Source organism: Lutjanus erythropterus, chromosome 3, assembly GCF_056507025.1.
Source record: "Lutjanus erythropterus isolate fLutEry1 chromosome 3, fLutEry1.hap2, whole genome shotgun sequence".
Taxonomy (NCBI): domain Eukaryota; kingdom Metazoa; phylum Chordata; class Actinopteri; order Lutjaniformes; family Lutjanidae; genus Lutjanus; species Lutjanus erythropterus.
This window is the reverse complement of record NC_139319.1, coordinates 29236189-29251238: the sequence shown is the minus strand read 5'-3', so window position 1 is coordinate 29251238 and position 15050 is coordinate 29236189. Positions and strand designations below refer to the sequence as shown.

Here is a 15050-nt window from a genome sequence, read left to right as displayed (position 1 = left end):
ACCATTTTATTGACTGTTTGTCTCACATGGAAACCAATCCCCGGTGTCATATGTGAAAGTCCTGTGTTTGACCCATCCATTCATCCCGTCCGCAGTCGTTCTTGCTCTTTGTACTATATTGGTGCTCATTACTACACTTTGAAATTCATAACAACTGTCATGAAAAAAGTTGATAATTCGTGTCCATATACATAAATCTCTTGATTACATTTTGTGACTATTTAACAAACTACTATGATACTGGGCAGATTTGTTACCACTGTTCTTGCTAATGTAGTTGATCTTTGTCTGGTGCAGTTTAGTATGTAATATTATTTGGGCACAGTTTGAGCCTGTTTGGAGTTCTGTTAGTTGTCTCATGACGCTTTGAAATTCACATATCAAAGTGGTTATAGCCAGACTCAGACTTGCAAAATGCAGTTAACTGGAATCCATCTTATGAAGTTGTTTACATGACCTTGTCTGTAATTTAACTTTGTTAGGATCTGATATACAATCACATTAGAATTGTTCTTTTGTCAACACATTGAAACGGTATCAGCCATCAAAGGTGCACAGGATGTACCTGCTGAATAGGCACTTTTCCTCAGCACCCCCTGATCGGCACCACAAAGGCGCAGAAGGCGTGATTGTCCATTTCAAAGTGGAAGTGGCCACGGTTAAGGAAAGTTGAGGCGTCGGCCTGGTGTGTGGTTAATAAAGGGCACTGTTTTGGCAGCGTGTACAAAAACTCTGTCTTTAGGGGGTTTCCAAAGACCCCCTGCCAAAGCCTCTGAATGGAGCTGTCCTACAGTTTATTGAGCTCTTGTGACATTTGTGTTGGCTTTACTGAGAAACAGCTTAGAAGAATTTGTCAGGCTTTATTGTCATTTGTTAACCTCTCTGGCTAAACTGAAAGAATAACTGACTGTATTAGACCAGTGAGTATATTTAGGGCAGCCGTGGTTCCATGTGGAAAGACTTGACTCCCGTGCAAAGAGAATTTTTCCAACCTGACTTTTTTTGTAGTCAGATCATTTGTGCTTTCATGTGCTTTCAAGTATGATGTGTGTCTGTTTTATAGGTTACTTTAAATATAGAAGTTTAGGCGGGGTTCACTGCATTTAGTGGCTAGGCCCACATTCTCTGCCCCACCAAGCTCTCTGCTCTTTTGCCTCCTTCACTTCAAAACTGTGACAGTGGGTCCTGGCTTTTCTCCGAAGCTGTAAGTTCTTTTCTCTATTCATATACTAACTAAACTATCTTATGGGCATTGGATTATGTTAATATTCATGTTATTAGAGAATTATTCCTTTAGGAGAGTCAGGGTGGGACAGATGTAAAGTTGAATAAGAATATTCATGTCTGTTTCAGAAGAACATGATGAAATAATCAGAGATCCAATTTGTTCTGTTGTAGGGATTCATGTTCGTTTCTTTTTCGTCTGAGCATGAATAAAACTTTTGTTTTCATGTCCTGCTTCTTCCGTGGGAATAACAGATGCACAAGGTCTTTTCTTGCTATCTGGGACATTCAAGCCCCCAAAGCCTTTCTTTCAGTCGTTTAGTTTTTTCACTCGTTTTTTGTTTTCCTTGTTTTGAATTGATTTTTAAATATCAGAAATGGAGTATTGACATGTGACTGCAGTGGATTCTGGGGAAAAACTTGACTAATCTGTGATCAAGAAAGTCTTGAAAGGATTTTTTTTTTTTATTTTCAGTAGCAGCTATGCACTGAAACAGTTGTACATCTGGTCAAACTTACTCATACTGTGTTAGACCTGTACACTCATCTCTGGTGAGTTATAGTGCATCCTCCTCATTGTTTCCTAATCCAACACCTTCCTCTTTCCAAATGTGGGAGTGGTTATTAACATCTGAGCGTTAGAAATCAAAAGATCATGCTTCTCCACGTGAGCGTTTGTGTTGCCTCCTCGCCCAAATTTCAGCCCTCGTTCTGGAATTGCAGCAATGCCTTATTGGTCCAGACATGCTCGCTGTGCAAGAATGTCTCACAGCAATCACAAGATAATGTTTGACTTTTAATCCTGATTTCTGTGGCTCTAAAATCCTCACAAGAACATGGAAGTTAAATTTGAGACTTGTTAATGTTGTTGCAGATATATGTCTGTTGCTGCTGTGTAAAATGCTCATCTTTGTTCAGTCTTATCGTATGGAATTATATGATGCAGCAGAGATTATTACTGATTAAACTGACATTTGAGTTAGTCTTTTTTGTTGGTAACACATTAACACCCCTGTTTACATTTATAATTACTATATGAACATTTAATAAAAGCTTTATAATTAAGCCAGACAGGTTGTTTGGTGTAATCAGCATGATATTGGCCTTGGACAGCTATATTAGTCTTGTATCAGCTAATATATTATCCAGTATTTTTCACAGAAGATAATGCAGATTGCTTTTATTTTTTATTTTTTTTTCAGCTTTAGTTTTATAACCAACATTTTAAAAAATATTTTTTTGGGTCTCTTTATGCCTTTCATTGATGGGACAGCTGAAGATATGACAGGAAACGGGGAGAGAGAGCGGGGGAATGACATGCAGTCGCAGCCTCCATACATGGAGTGGACGACCTACCAACTAAGCTACCCAGGCACCTTGATTTATAACTAACATTTTATGTGATTTTGATCCTTTTTCTTGTTTTAATTTTTAGTTATTTGTAATCATAAAAATACCTGTGATTTTTTTTTTGTTTCAGTGCCCTGATGAGATTTTGGATTTTATACATAGATATAAATAAAGAATATCAGCAGATAAATCTATCAGAATTTTTTACACCCTAATATTGGTATTTGCATTTGCCCCCAAAATCCAGAATCATGCTTTTTTAAAAATGTAATTGTACCATGCTCCAATCTGTTATTATATTTTAGATATCCATAATGTCATTTCTAGCCAAAACTGTATTCTCAGTAGTCAGAATAATAATTAAAGATGTCCACAATAACGTTCTTACTAGTAGATATTGTATTTAAAGATTTAGACTTTGAATGTACTTCTAAAAAACCGTAAGAAGTATACATGGCAGTTTTAACATTTAATGACTGGGCAGGATATTATTTTGATATCTAGAATGAACATTCTGGGTATCTGCAATGGATTTCTTACAAGGAAGAACATATGACTTGCAAAATTGATGACATACGTCCTAGGAAGTTTAACATTGTGGATATCTGAAATGACAAATGTGGATGGGAAGAATAATATAACTGACATGGAAGATTAAATGTGAAAATGTCTTGGCAAAAAAAGTGTTTATTAATGTATTTGGCAACTACAGTATAACTCCTCATTTGTATAACAGATAATGAATGACAGTGTAGTAAAACACAGTTGCAGAAATATGTCATATGTCTTCATGTGAGAAGTTGCTGCATAAATTACATTAAAGTAAACATTTATTAAATGTTATTAAGTGGTAATAAATGCAAAAGGAGGGAACATAATTCAAAGTGTTTTCTTTTTGTTCTGTAAATGCCTGATAGAGGGCATTTTGGCTGCACTTAACACTCACGACTGGATGTACTCGAGCTCAGAGTCAGCCCATGCCAGATTATTTTAGTTGTTGCATTAGTGTGTCCAATTCCTCATGAAAAGGTGAAGAAAAAGAAGCAGCAATCATATAATATGCAAAATAAAGTAATCAGATTCCATTACAGGCAAATCAGAAGATGTTTACTGCTGGATGCTTCTTTATCTATCTTGAGAGGCAGCAGCCCAGACTGTTATAATTTGCAGGCTGTGTTGAGTGAATAGAGGCTATTTTGGGGGGAGGGGGAGGGAGGGGTGCATTAAGTTTAAGCTTGATATTTTGGGCATGGGCAGACCATGGATCGTTGTTGGTTGTGTTTTCCACTGCGGTTGCCATCACATACCCATCTGCTTCTGGGGTTTGGATCTTTTTTATGCAGTCCACATCTTCCCGCCTGGCTCCTATCCTATACCTCAGCACAGATTTGCTTCTGAGTTGAATTAAGTCGCCCAGAGGCATGATAAGAGAACGATACTCTGGCGTACCGTTGAGGTCAGAGGAGTTTATAGAGCACACACACACACACACACACACAGCCACATAGTAGAACTGGAGTAAGTTCCTCTGAGATTTCTTACTAATGTGTGCATTTACACTAGAGCCAGACCGATAATTTGACCAGTCAGATATACAGGCCGATACTGTGTGACAAGAAATTGCAGTAGAGAAGAGGGTTGCGATAGTGTGGATTTTTTCTTACTCTGGTGACCAAGCATCATACTCCCGTCGGGTGGTGGCTTACCACAACTGCCTTAATAATTATGTTTTACTGGACTTTATTGAAGCATACTGTCATAGGGGTTGCGTAGCTCCTTTAAGGAACAGGGCAGTGTGTGTGGCGAGCAAATGAGGGAGAGTGAGCAAGTGGCGAGTGACGGTGCTGCTTATAGCAGAGCAGAGCTGCAAGCTGTCAGTCTGGCAGTAAATGTACAGTACAGGTTACGGTTAGTTAATAAACGCTTCAGCTTCTCAAGACCAAGAAAAGTCTTGTCTGTTATTTCCCAGTTGCTGGAAAAGTAAAGGGGGTTAGCCCCAAAGTAAGTTTAGTGGGAAAGACTTATGTTAAGCTTATGCTTATGTTGTTAGCCGTCAATTGGCAATCCCAAGATGCCTTGGGTTGAGTCTGTAGACCAATCAGAGGTTGTGTTCTTGACTTGTGTGTAACAGTGCTGATCCATAGATGTGTAAATAGATCCATGCATTGATCTAACCCTTCAAAATATTTTTTTTTTTGTGATTTTCTGGAGGAAGAACCCCAGACCTCTCACTTTGACTTCAAAATCGTTTTCTGTTTTTTGAGGTCTCAATGTTGGCAAGCATAGCTGAGGCTAATGGAAAGTCATTAGTTTTGCAGGTGTTTGGTCATAAACAAACATTTTGGAAAAAATAACATTTAGACCTGATGATGGCATCATAAATGAAGTGTTAAGGGATCACCAAGTTATAATAATTAATCTTGTGGGGAAATGAATGTCTTAACCAAATTTCAATTCAGCCCATTCAGTAGTTGTTTATAAATTTCGCTCAAAACCACAGACGTCAGTCTCATGTTGATGTCACAAAAGTCATTAGGATACTGGGGACCATGAATATGTGCACTCAATTTGATGACAATCTATTCAATCGCTGTTGTTTGTGGGCAAAGTAAAATTAAATATTAACCAATATATTTACAAAAGAATTTTGACCTCCCAAATAGAAATGTTGGTATCTGCCTCAAAAATACAGCATCAGTAAACTGTCAGTATACACTCAGATTCACATAGACGTTACTACCACACAAGCTCTGACAAATGCCAGGGCAGCCCCTCCATTCACTCCGAGGCATTTCTTGTCATTTAGATAAATCCCTATCAGTGTTGACTGGTATGCACAGCAGCAGCAGCAAGATATTTTGGATATTTGTGCCAGAGAAATCAAGTGTAGCCTTTACACAAAGATTCAGAAGCTAGGATGAAGCGCCTTGTGACATGAGTACACCTCAGCCACCAGTTAACTCGATATTTCTTGTGCGGCCTTTCGGTTTTCTGAAATGTAGTCTTTTATCTTCAAGAGATGCTTTCTTAATGAGCAGTAAAAAAAACAATTTGCTGTACTCATGAGTCCTTCTTATGCTCCAAAAGTCACAAAGACACTTGGAAACATTGCTGGCTGTGGTTAAATAAGCCAGTTTTTGACTTTTTTTCAAATTTTGTAACCCGGCAGAACCCCGGGGAGCACATTTTCATAGCAATAAATGCCAAAACTAATCGCCATGGTGACACCCTACCGTGCTAAGAACAATTTTGTCAGTGTAGTGTGACAGTCACAGCTTCTGGATGCCAGTAGCTGTGTTTGCATGGGAGTGAACATACTGTGGTGGCTCCTTGCCAGCAGCAGCTGAGCCCCTTCCAGCAGCAACAAGGCCTTTTAACCCTCAGCTTTGTTGTGGAACCTCTTTTGTTTCAAGCTGCCGCCCTTCGTACGTCAACGTTGGGGTCTTTCACTCGACCTCATTCATCTCAGCTCTGCTCTGGAGGCTCTTGGCAGGTACAGAGGGGTTTGGGGTGACAGTGTAAGATCAGTCAGAAAGATGAAGCCTGCCGGAATAAGGAGCAAGAACTGCTCACCAGGGAAACACATAGCTTTTATTTAATCTGAATGCTATACATGAGGCAAAGTCAATCGTTTCTGTGTTCACAGCGGCTTGATTCTAAGTGGATTTCTGTTTGCACTGTGTCTGGGCCACTTAGTTGGAATGGCTTGGCTGGGTGACAATATCTTGTTTTATTGCAAATCACTTGATAATGGATATTTTAGCTGTACGTTGAGTACATGCCAGATGTATACCGCTTTGAAGTGAATAGTGGGTACAAAGTATATTGAAACACCATGAATGCTTTTTGTATAGACTGTTGTCATCTGGCAGCAACAATAGGAAAATCTGCCAGTATTGAGGGCTTTCTTCTGTATACTAAATAAAAGTCAGGATTTCATAATGACGAAAGCAAAGAGGGACACCAGTCAAGGAAAAAATCTATGCTATATACAGTGTTACCAGGTTATTTGGTATTTGTTGACTGGTAATTTCTTTCCTCAGCAGAAAGACAACAGCATCCGTTTCAAATGCTTGAACACATGAATACTGGAGTTTTCCTGAACTGACCTCTCGGGGTCATGCATTGTATCTCTGAAGCAAAGGTGGAAGTCACTTAATGTTCTACTGCAGCAACAGTTCTAATTTTGAGATCCAAAATGTCAGACTTTGAGACTGAAGAGTGCCGTTTAAACCCTGTCTTACACCAACAGTCACCTGTTTTTTGTTCACTGTGACCATTTTTCCCTAACCCAGACCAAGTAGTGCTTCTTCTCACCATGATTACGATCATTCCCTAACAGCACATTCTCACTCTCGACTTGTCAAATATGGCAGCTTGGGTAGTGTCCCTGGGCCTCAAACTATATGTCAGTTTTGCACATGCACTCAGAGGTCAAATTAGCAATAATAAATATGCAGTGACTGGTTAAAGGCACAAAAACTACTTGGTTACCTTGAGAAAAAGATCAAAGTTTGGGTATGAATAAACTTGTTCATTACAGAAGTAAACATGTGTAACATGACTTATGTAATGTGTGAAATCAATAGTCATTGTTGACTTCTTTTTATCTTACATGGTACATAAGCAAATTACGCAATTCACGTAATGTAAGGTAAAAAGAACAAATTAATGTTGACTATTGATTTTACACAGGACACAGGTGAAATTCTTGTATGTAGTCTTGTATTGTTTTTTGTTTATTTTTCAATACATAAAGTTAGTTGTGAAGCAATTCGGTCGATGCCATAACAGTATTGAAATTTGATACCCAGCCCAAGTGGGGATTGAGAAATGCTACTCCTAACTTTAACCACGTAATTTTAGGTGCCTAGACTTAATGGTAACTTAACTGTAGTGGTGGCAGATTAGAAAATACTCATATGGAGTTTGGAAGGCACTGATAAACAATGTCATCCTGCCGGTAGCCACAGAGGTGCCCTGAGAAAATGCTCACATGTGCTGTTTTGGAAGGCAATGGCATAGGACTCATTTTGATGTCTAGGACTTTTTTTAGGTGTATTGATTTACTTGACTGCAATATACTGAGGGAGGCTTTTAAGATTTACATACACGAGGGCAACAGAGTATCAGAACAATATAAGCTTTAAAAAGTTGTATTGACTTGCATTAGATTCTGGAGGTTTACCCAATAAACTGGTTACTCTGTGTAATTCTTCCTTCAAATGTTTGTAGTGTAATATTATGTAACAACTCATCCACCTGAGTAATTTCACATCCAGAGCTTTTTTCTGAACATCTCTACATCAGAAATTGTGAGATCCCACCTGCTCACAACATCTCTGATGAAAAATTCTTGGGGTCTGGATCTGTTACCTTGGTTATCTATGTTTCATTGGATTAGAGATGGTGGCGGCATCACTTACCTCCTCTTGACAGATAAATGGACTCTCTCTCAATCTTATCAGGCCTCTCAGGGCTGCAGCATTGCTTTAGCCAAGGGTAAAGGCCAGCAGGTCAGTGTGCTGACAAAGGAGGGATGATGTCCCGGTCTACCCTGACGGGTCAACCACTTACAGATTTATGAGTATGTCGCATTGAATGTTTATGTCAGGAGAATTGGTCTTGGGTTGTGTGAGCATGTTTGCCTGTGAGTAGTTAGTCATTTATGAAAGTAAAATTGCATTTGCTAGATATAGCTTTCCAAATATGAAACTTATGTAATTGTAGTTGATAAGAATGCCCAGCTCAATCACCTGCCACCTTCATGATAAAAGTCCCCCATTATTTTGTTATTGAAGCAGCACAATCAGGAAATGTTTGGTTTTTATCAGCAGCAACTTACCATGGACTCCTATACAGCAGACAGCGAACATGAAATGGTAAAATAAAGCAGATACCTGAAAGTATAAATCAAATAGTGATTCAGGGGAAAACGAAACTTCAGACCACAGAAATTCAGTTAGAAGCTACAAAGGTAGTGAGAACTGAAAACACAGACACTTTCTCAAACTCTTTCTCTCTGCTCCTGCTGCACATGACATGAATTGAATCTTGCCACAAAGATTTGTTTGAGGGGGAGAAGGGTGGTCGTCACACGTGGTCTGCGGTGGATGAGATGTCTGCCCTCTTGGAGGCGGGTTGGGCATTGGCCCTACTCCTTGGTCGCGACTTGCCACAGCTTGGTGTGTTAAAAGTGTTGATGGAAATGCAAATCGGTCACATGCTAACTAACCTAAAGTAGAACTTCATCTCCAACATGATATATCAATTACTCACCCCACGTTGCCTTGCATTCCTGAAGGATTATTTTTCCTCACATTCCAGTGCCACCATGTGAATGGTCTAAAACACGCTATCCAGACTTGTTGAGGTTGATGGTGCTCCTGTTTTTAAAATTGCAAAACTATGTCAGAACATCAGTTTTAAAACTCTCCCACAACTTATGCAGTATAATCCATGTCTCGTTTATCTAGTGGTATGTTCAATACTTTCAAAACATCATGAAATCATTTCTGGTGGAAAGCCCACACTGCGTGTGTTAATACAAACTCAACACTATATTTATCTGTTGCAACATAAAAGCCTTCTAATGCTGCAGTGAACAAAAATCTTTTATTTCTTAACAAGGCTTCTATTGTGAAACATTTGTAGGAATGCACTGTGGAAAAGTCACTGACTTGTAACTCTACGCTCATTCATGGGCTCTTATTATGTTCCACTCGGGAGAGGCTAAGTCACCTGTGACATCTAGTGGTAAAATCTGGTATCACTGGTTCGGTTTGGCTTAATGTCAAAATGACCTATAATACTGCTATACCAGCTGCTATAACAAAGGAAAAAAAAGCTCTGTATCAGTCATGTATTGGCTGATATGGATCATAGACAATAGTTGTACATCTTTGAGTATTGCACTGTTTGGACAAAACAAGCTTGTCAGAAATGAAAAAAAAAAAAAAAAAAAATGTGGTTTGAGTTTTAACTTTGCCTTTCTTTTCTTGGCAGGTGTATCTGATCAATGTCACCTACTCTGACAACACCTCCCACATCATCTACAGAAGATACAGCAAATTCTTTGACCTACAGGTAATCTTCCATCACTCATATCCTCCCGTGCACACACTGTGCGTGAGTGTTTGTATTGAAATCCCTAATTCCATTGGTGCTGATGTATTTTGCAAATGTCAGCTCTGTGAACTTGCTGTATTGTTTTTTTATAGATTAATGTGTAAGCCTCGCGACTGTTCACTGCTGCCATGTCTATGCCCATGTTTTCCACACCTCGTCGCCTCAATGAATCAATGTGTGTGTTAGTAATTGGTCGGGGAGCAGGGGAGACATGGTTTGTATCCCTTAGCCTCGTAGAGATGCAGCAATGCACTGCATCGCTCTCTCTCTCTCTCTCTGCCCTCTTTATATCTCTACCCCTCCTTGTTTCTCCCCTCTTCTTCTTCTCTCATCTCATCTCTGCCTTACCCTCAAAACGTCAGGGAGCTGACAGGCCTTTTTTATAGTACAAGCAAGAAATCCACAGGGAAGTCAATTTAATGTACCATGCTTTATAGTGGGTCGCCGTTACATTCTCTGGTGCAGGCTGCTGTGATTGGTGGGTTTTTTAAATATAGTCCTATATGGAGGAGGTCTTTTTCTGTTTTTCTGACTTGGCACGGATGCTTTACTCTCGTGTTTGAAGTGTCAAGTTCTTTTGTCGGATTTATTTTGGAACGGAGCGGGAGTTGCAGTGAAAACCCTGCCCTATTCCACACTGAGGGAATGTTTGTGTGCATTTATGCCCCTTGCACCCTTGGCTCGCTGCAAGCTGATACCATATGTATATTGGACCAGAGGTCTCTGGGTCACTAGTAAATATGAAGGGGCTGTAGTGAGAGAGTTACAGGGGGCACATCTCAATGGCCCCAGTGTGCTAGTCCAGCAGGAAATGATGTTTCAATCAGCAGAGGAAAGGTCCTTTCTGAAAGGTCCCATTGATAACCAGTGGGGCAGTGCGAGGTGGAAAATAGACCCCCCCTGCAACTGATTACTTCCAATGTGGAATAGAAGACAGAGGTAGAATAATAAACATGGAAAAGCAAGCAAAGTGCGCCTCAACTCTGGAAAAGGCCAAGAAATTGGTGAGCGGAGTGGATGCGTGTCTTCTTCCTGATATTCAGCCCTTTGTGTACGCGAGTGTGGTCTTCAAATTGCCTGGGAGGAAACTAATGAACCTTAATGGTTCATGGATGGCTTGACACAAAAATCACTCTCAGTCAGCAGCTGCAAGATTGATTTTGTTAGCTTTGTCGGACGGCGTGGGGCAAAGGTCACCCAACTTGGTCTGAGCTTTATTGAGTTGTCAAAGAAAGCGGCTCTCACATGGGCAAAGTTTGTCAGTTTGGCCTGGCTGCTGTATTGTGAAAATCCCTTGTTACATATTTCAGGGTTTCACCAGATATCCATCTTCAAGCACACTGCAATATATCACCACCAGCACTTCACCACTCACGTCTTACTTTGCCTGGTTCTTTGATGTTTCCATTTGCACTGTGACACTCATGAATAAAACTACCACTGGCAACACTGACAGACCAGCCTTCTAATACGCAGTAATCCTCTATCTCTGCCGGTATATGGACCGAAAGCAACGTTCTCTCTGCCAGCCTTTGATCTTACTAGATGCCTTTGATGGTCCTGTTTGATCCCATTGTTTTCAGAGTAACCTGGAGCCTCTCCTGTCCAAACATTTATTTGGTGCGGGGACCCTGCTGCTCTCAGCAGCCCTGCTAACCTTCAGGGAGAGAAACATAGATGGCCGCTCTGAGACTGTTGGAGAGCGCTTTAACCAAAGCTCTGGCAAAGACCGCTGGGGATTTCAAGACTGTTTCCTAGTAATAACCCGAACAGGCTGTCTTCCTGGAAAGATGCTGGCCCCGGATCTGGGCTGGCGATGAGAATGAGAGGGGCCACAGATGTTGCTTTAACTGACTTTGTTTAGGTTTTGTCCCGAAAACCAACACTTTATGTTTTGCGTAGAACGCATGGCCAATAAAAGTTGTCTGCTTTGATGTTAGATAAAGACACGAAGAGCTGTTTGATGCACTGGCTGTAGTTCTGACCATTCAACGCCTATTTGTCTCTGTCTGTATCACCCGTAAAAAGCCTTCTGCCAACACCTCCTGGAAAATGATGAATTTGAATGGATGCAGTGACCTGACCTTTCAGTTCTAAAGTGTTTCTGCCAGTGTGAAGCCAGTGATGTAGAAAATGTGTTAAGGTAAAAAATGATAGGCACCATATAATGCTATTTAGTGGCCCTCTGTGAAAATGAAGTCATTTACTGCTAATAGAAAGAATATATTAATGCAAAATGTTGCCAGAATTGCCCCGTGGAGAGCCATTTTATCTGTGAACTTTTAATCTGTTAAGAGTGGGTTGGATCTCATAATGTCCACTTCTTTGGGAAGAAAGTAGCACCTTTCTGTCTGCCAATCTTTGCCATTGTTTTTCCATTAGTATTTTTTTATTTGGCTGTTGTTTGTGAGACTAAAGCTGCCCTGCTGGAATGGAGGTTTTATTTTCTTCATCACCCTTCGACAGTTTAACCTGAACAATACCATACCTCAATTACAAGCAGGGAGCAGTAGCAGAAGTAGCAGCTGTAGCAACAAGGAGTTTATTTTCTATCTTTTGAATTGTAAAAGAAAAAACAAGACATACCTGGATACGCCAAATATTGAGAAAGAGAGAGGGACTTCGTGAGTTTCACTGCTTGGCTCAGGAGCTGAAACTGGACCCCAGCGGCTTCACAGCTTATGTCTGGATGGCATCAAGCTTGAAGAAACAGAGGAATGATTTCAGAGAACTGAGCAGCAGCAAGATGTAGGTTTTATACGATGGTTCATTCATACTCTGACAGGAGGGGGGGTCACCAGTTGGAAGTTAGAACAAAGACGTTTCTGGTAGACTGTTGAAGTTTGATAGTCACACCATTGTCATACTGAAGCATAATTTGCAATTCCTCTTTACACGATGTCTTTGAAATTGTGGCTACAAACAGTTGACTGATGCATCTGGTGTGAAAAGGCCTGAAGACAGATCGGAGCTTGTTAATACACATACCTGCCACATCAACACAGGTGTATGTCCACTAAAGAACAGCTCATCTCCCTTGTCAGGATGTGACTGGCTCTTCCTGGCTGCTCTCCTGTGCACTGATGTGGTTTTGTCTGAGCAACACCCGACTAATGAGTCAAACACTGTGTCCTTCTGTCAGAAGTAGGCCAGCCTGAGTTACTCATCAGAGGGGAGGAAACCGGGACAGGTCAACCTGCCGGGCAGCCAGGGAGGAAAAGAGCAATGAGCAGTCAGAGTAGGATGATGATGATGATCATTGTGGTGATGGTAATGATGCAGAGGAGGACAGTGATGAAAGATATGAAAGCGATTATGGTAATAAGGATGACAGCAATATTAGTGGTGTTGATGATTAAGATTCCTGCTGTTGATGCTGACGACACTGATGATGCAGTTGGGTGAAATGGAAGATATCGTTGGTTTCTTCAGGGTCACTTGTTACAAAGAAGCCTTCATAAGCATGTTTCAGGAACCTCTGAGGAGTGGGTGATTGTGCCCCAGCTGTCCTTGGGCAAAGTTGGTGTATTTAAAGCTGCGGCATGGTTCACCATCTGAAAGAAGGACATACTCTGACTCACGCTTTTTATGAGGGCCTTTGGTTTGTATGCTGTCCGCACGCGTGCTCACAAACCCTCTCTTTTCTTTTTCCAAGTCTGCCCTTGTAAGAGCCTCCCTACAGCAACTGAATATTTAGTTCACGGAGATTTTAATGTTACATCTCTCTGACATCCCTTTTTCAGTGTTTAGTGTGTCTTTGAAGAACCAACAGACGATATTAGTCTGCTTTGCTGCTTAGAGAGCCAGTCTCAAGGTCAGTATTCAGTCTTTTTGGAAATAGCTCTATGGATGCTAGCAGCAGCCTTTCGACAAACAGCATGTTATGTTCAGTGCAGAAAATTATACAGTAGCTATGGTCAAAGCGCTTAAAAGTAAGGTCACTGAATTGGGAATCTCTAACCTCTAAGTGGGCCGTTTGATGGAAACATATGTCTAGACCACAAGGCATTATCGGTATGCCATCCTCGAGGATAAATTGCTGAATAGCCAGGCCACTCGCTCAGCCTCTTTGTCCTTGAGGTGTTCTGTGGATGTACTGTAACTCAACTGAATGAGGTAGCCCATTGTTTCAGGTTGAGGATAAAGGGCTGCTTTATTTTATTTATGGGTGTGTGTGCAAGACAGAGAAGAGCGGGAAACATAGTTTTTAGCCCCCGATGAGAGGCAGAGGAAGGACACCTACACGCCAAACACAGGACCTGTTCTTGTGAGTTACAATTGGGCACTTGACAGCATGGTCCAGGCCGGCTTCTCGCTGGACTGGGAGCAGAGGGGGGAAAGTATGCAGTGTTTCCCACAGCCGTGGCGAAGGGATCAGGAGAGTGGGCTAAATTTAGGATGAATGAGCACAGTTGAGGCGTTTGTGGGACATTTCCATGGCTCATAACACTGTGTGACTGGGAGGTGAGTGGGACACATTCAGGGAATCCAAATTACAGACAGGCAGATAGACAGACAGACGGACATAGAAGTGAGATTTGGCAGAGGAAATTTGTGGTTTAAAGTAAGAGCAAGTAAACATGAGAAAAGCAGATCAAATTTTATTTAAAAACTTTCATAGGAACATGAAATCTAAAAAACTTTCTAGAGAAGAGGAAGAAAATGTTCCGACGAGTTCATTTAAAAGTAAGATAAGATAAACATAATCAACTAGAATGCACCTAGAGAGCATATATTTGACAAGCCAGTAAATTTGTTAATTTAATACTACAAAATTATAATTCTTTTTTATTAAGTGTGGTGTCAAGATCTAAACTAGAGACAATAAAAGAAAGATTGTTATGGAGCAGCTGCCATTTTGTGCCCTGCTTGGGTCACACGTGTTGTTGCTCTGATTGGTTGTAGGTCTCTTTGATTGGGTTCAGAGCATTTTGGCCTCCACTTGTTGATAACCAAACCAGCTGAGAGGTTTCAGACTAATTCTCATTTGTGAATTAGTCTGGTGATGCTGATGATGGGCTAGTCTATCTGCATAAAAAACATGCAATATTAGAAATTCTTTCAAAAAAGTTGAGATGTCAACGTCTGGCTTAACTTTGGCCAGAGAATACCAGATTTCTGTTAAAAAGTAATTAGAGATACCTACCACAGCCTTCTTGGTGTGGGTAAGACAAACAAACCCAAATGATCACAAAGTTCCCTTCAACACTAAGCAGCCTTTTAGCTTGTTTTAGCTCATTGTTTGGTTTTCCAGCCTGAAAACTCCACTCGCATCGACCTTGTTTCTAGAAGGAGGAAGCTGTTTTCAGTAACCATAGAAACTCCCGGACCGGACTGTATGATCCCTG

General features: G+C 40.7%; 1 protein-coding gene across 4 annotated transcripts in view; it reads left to right on the top strand.

The window, feature by feature from the left end:
• Positions 1–15050, top strand: part of sh3pxd2aa (SH3 and PX domains 2Aa) — a 134535-nt gene that overhangs the window by 11708 nt on the left and 107777 nt on the right. For all 4 annotated transcript variants that reach the window (XM_084715693.1, XM_084715695.1, XM_084715694.1 and 1 more), the window contains one exon: positions 9580–9660. In XM_084715693.1, the coding sequence (XP_084571819.1) occupies positions 9580–9660 (81 nt within the window). The remainder of the gene's footprint in view (positions 1–9579; positions 9661–15050) is intronic.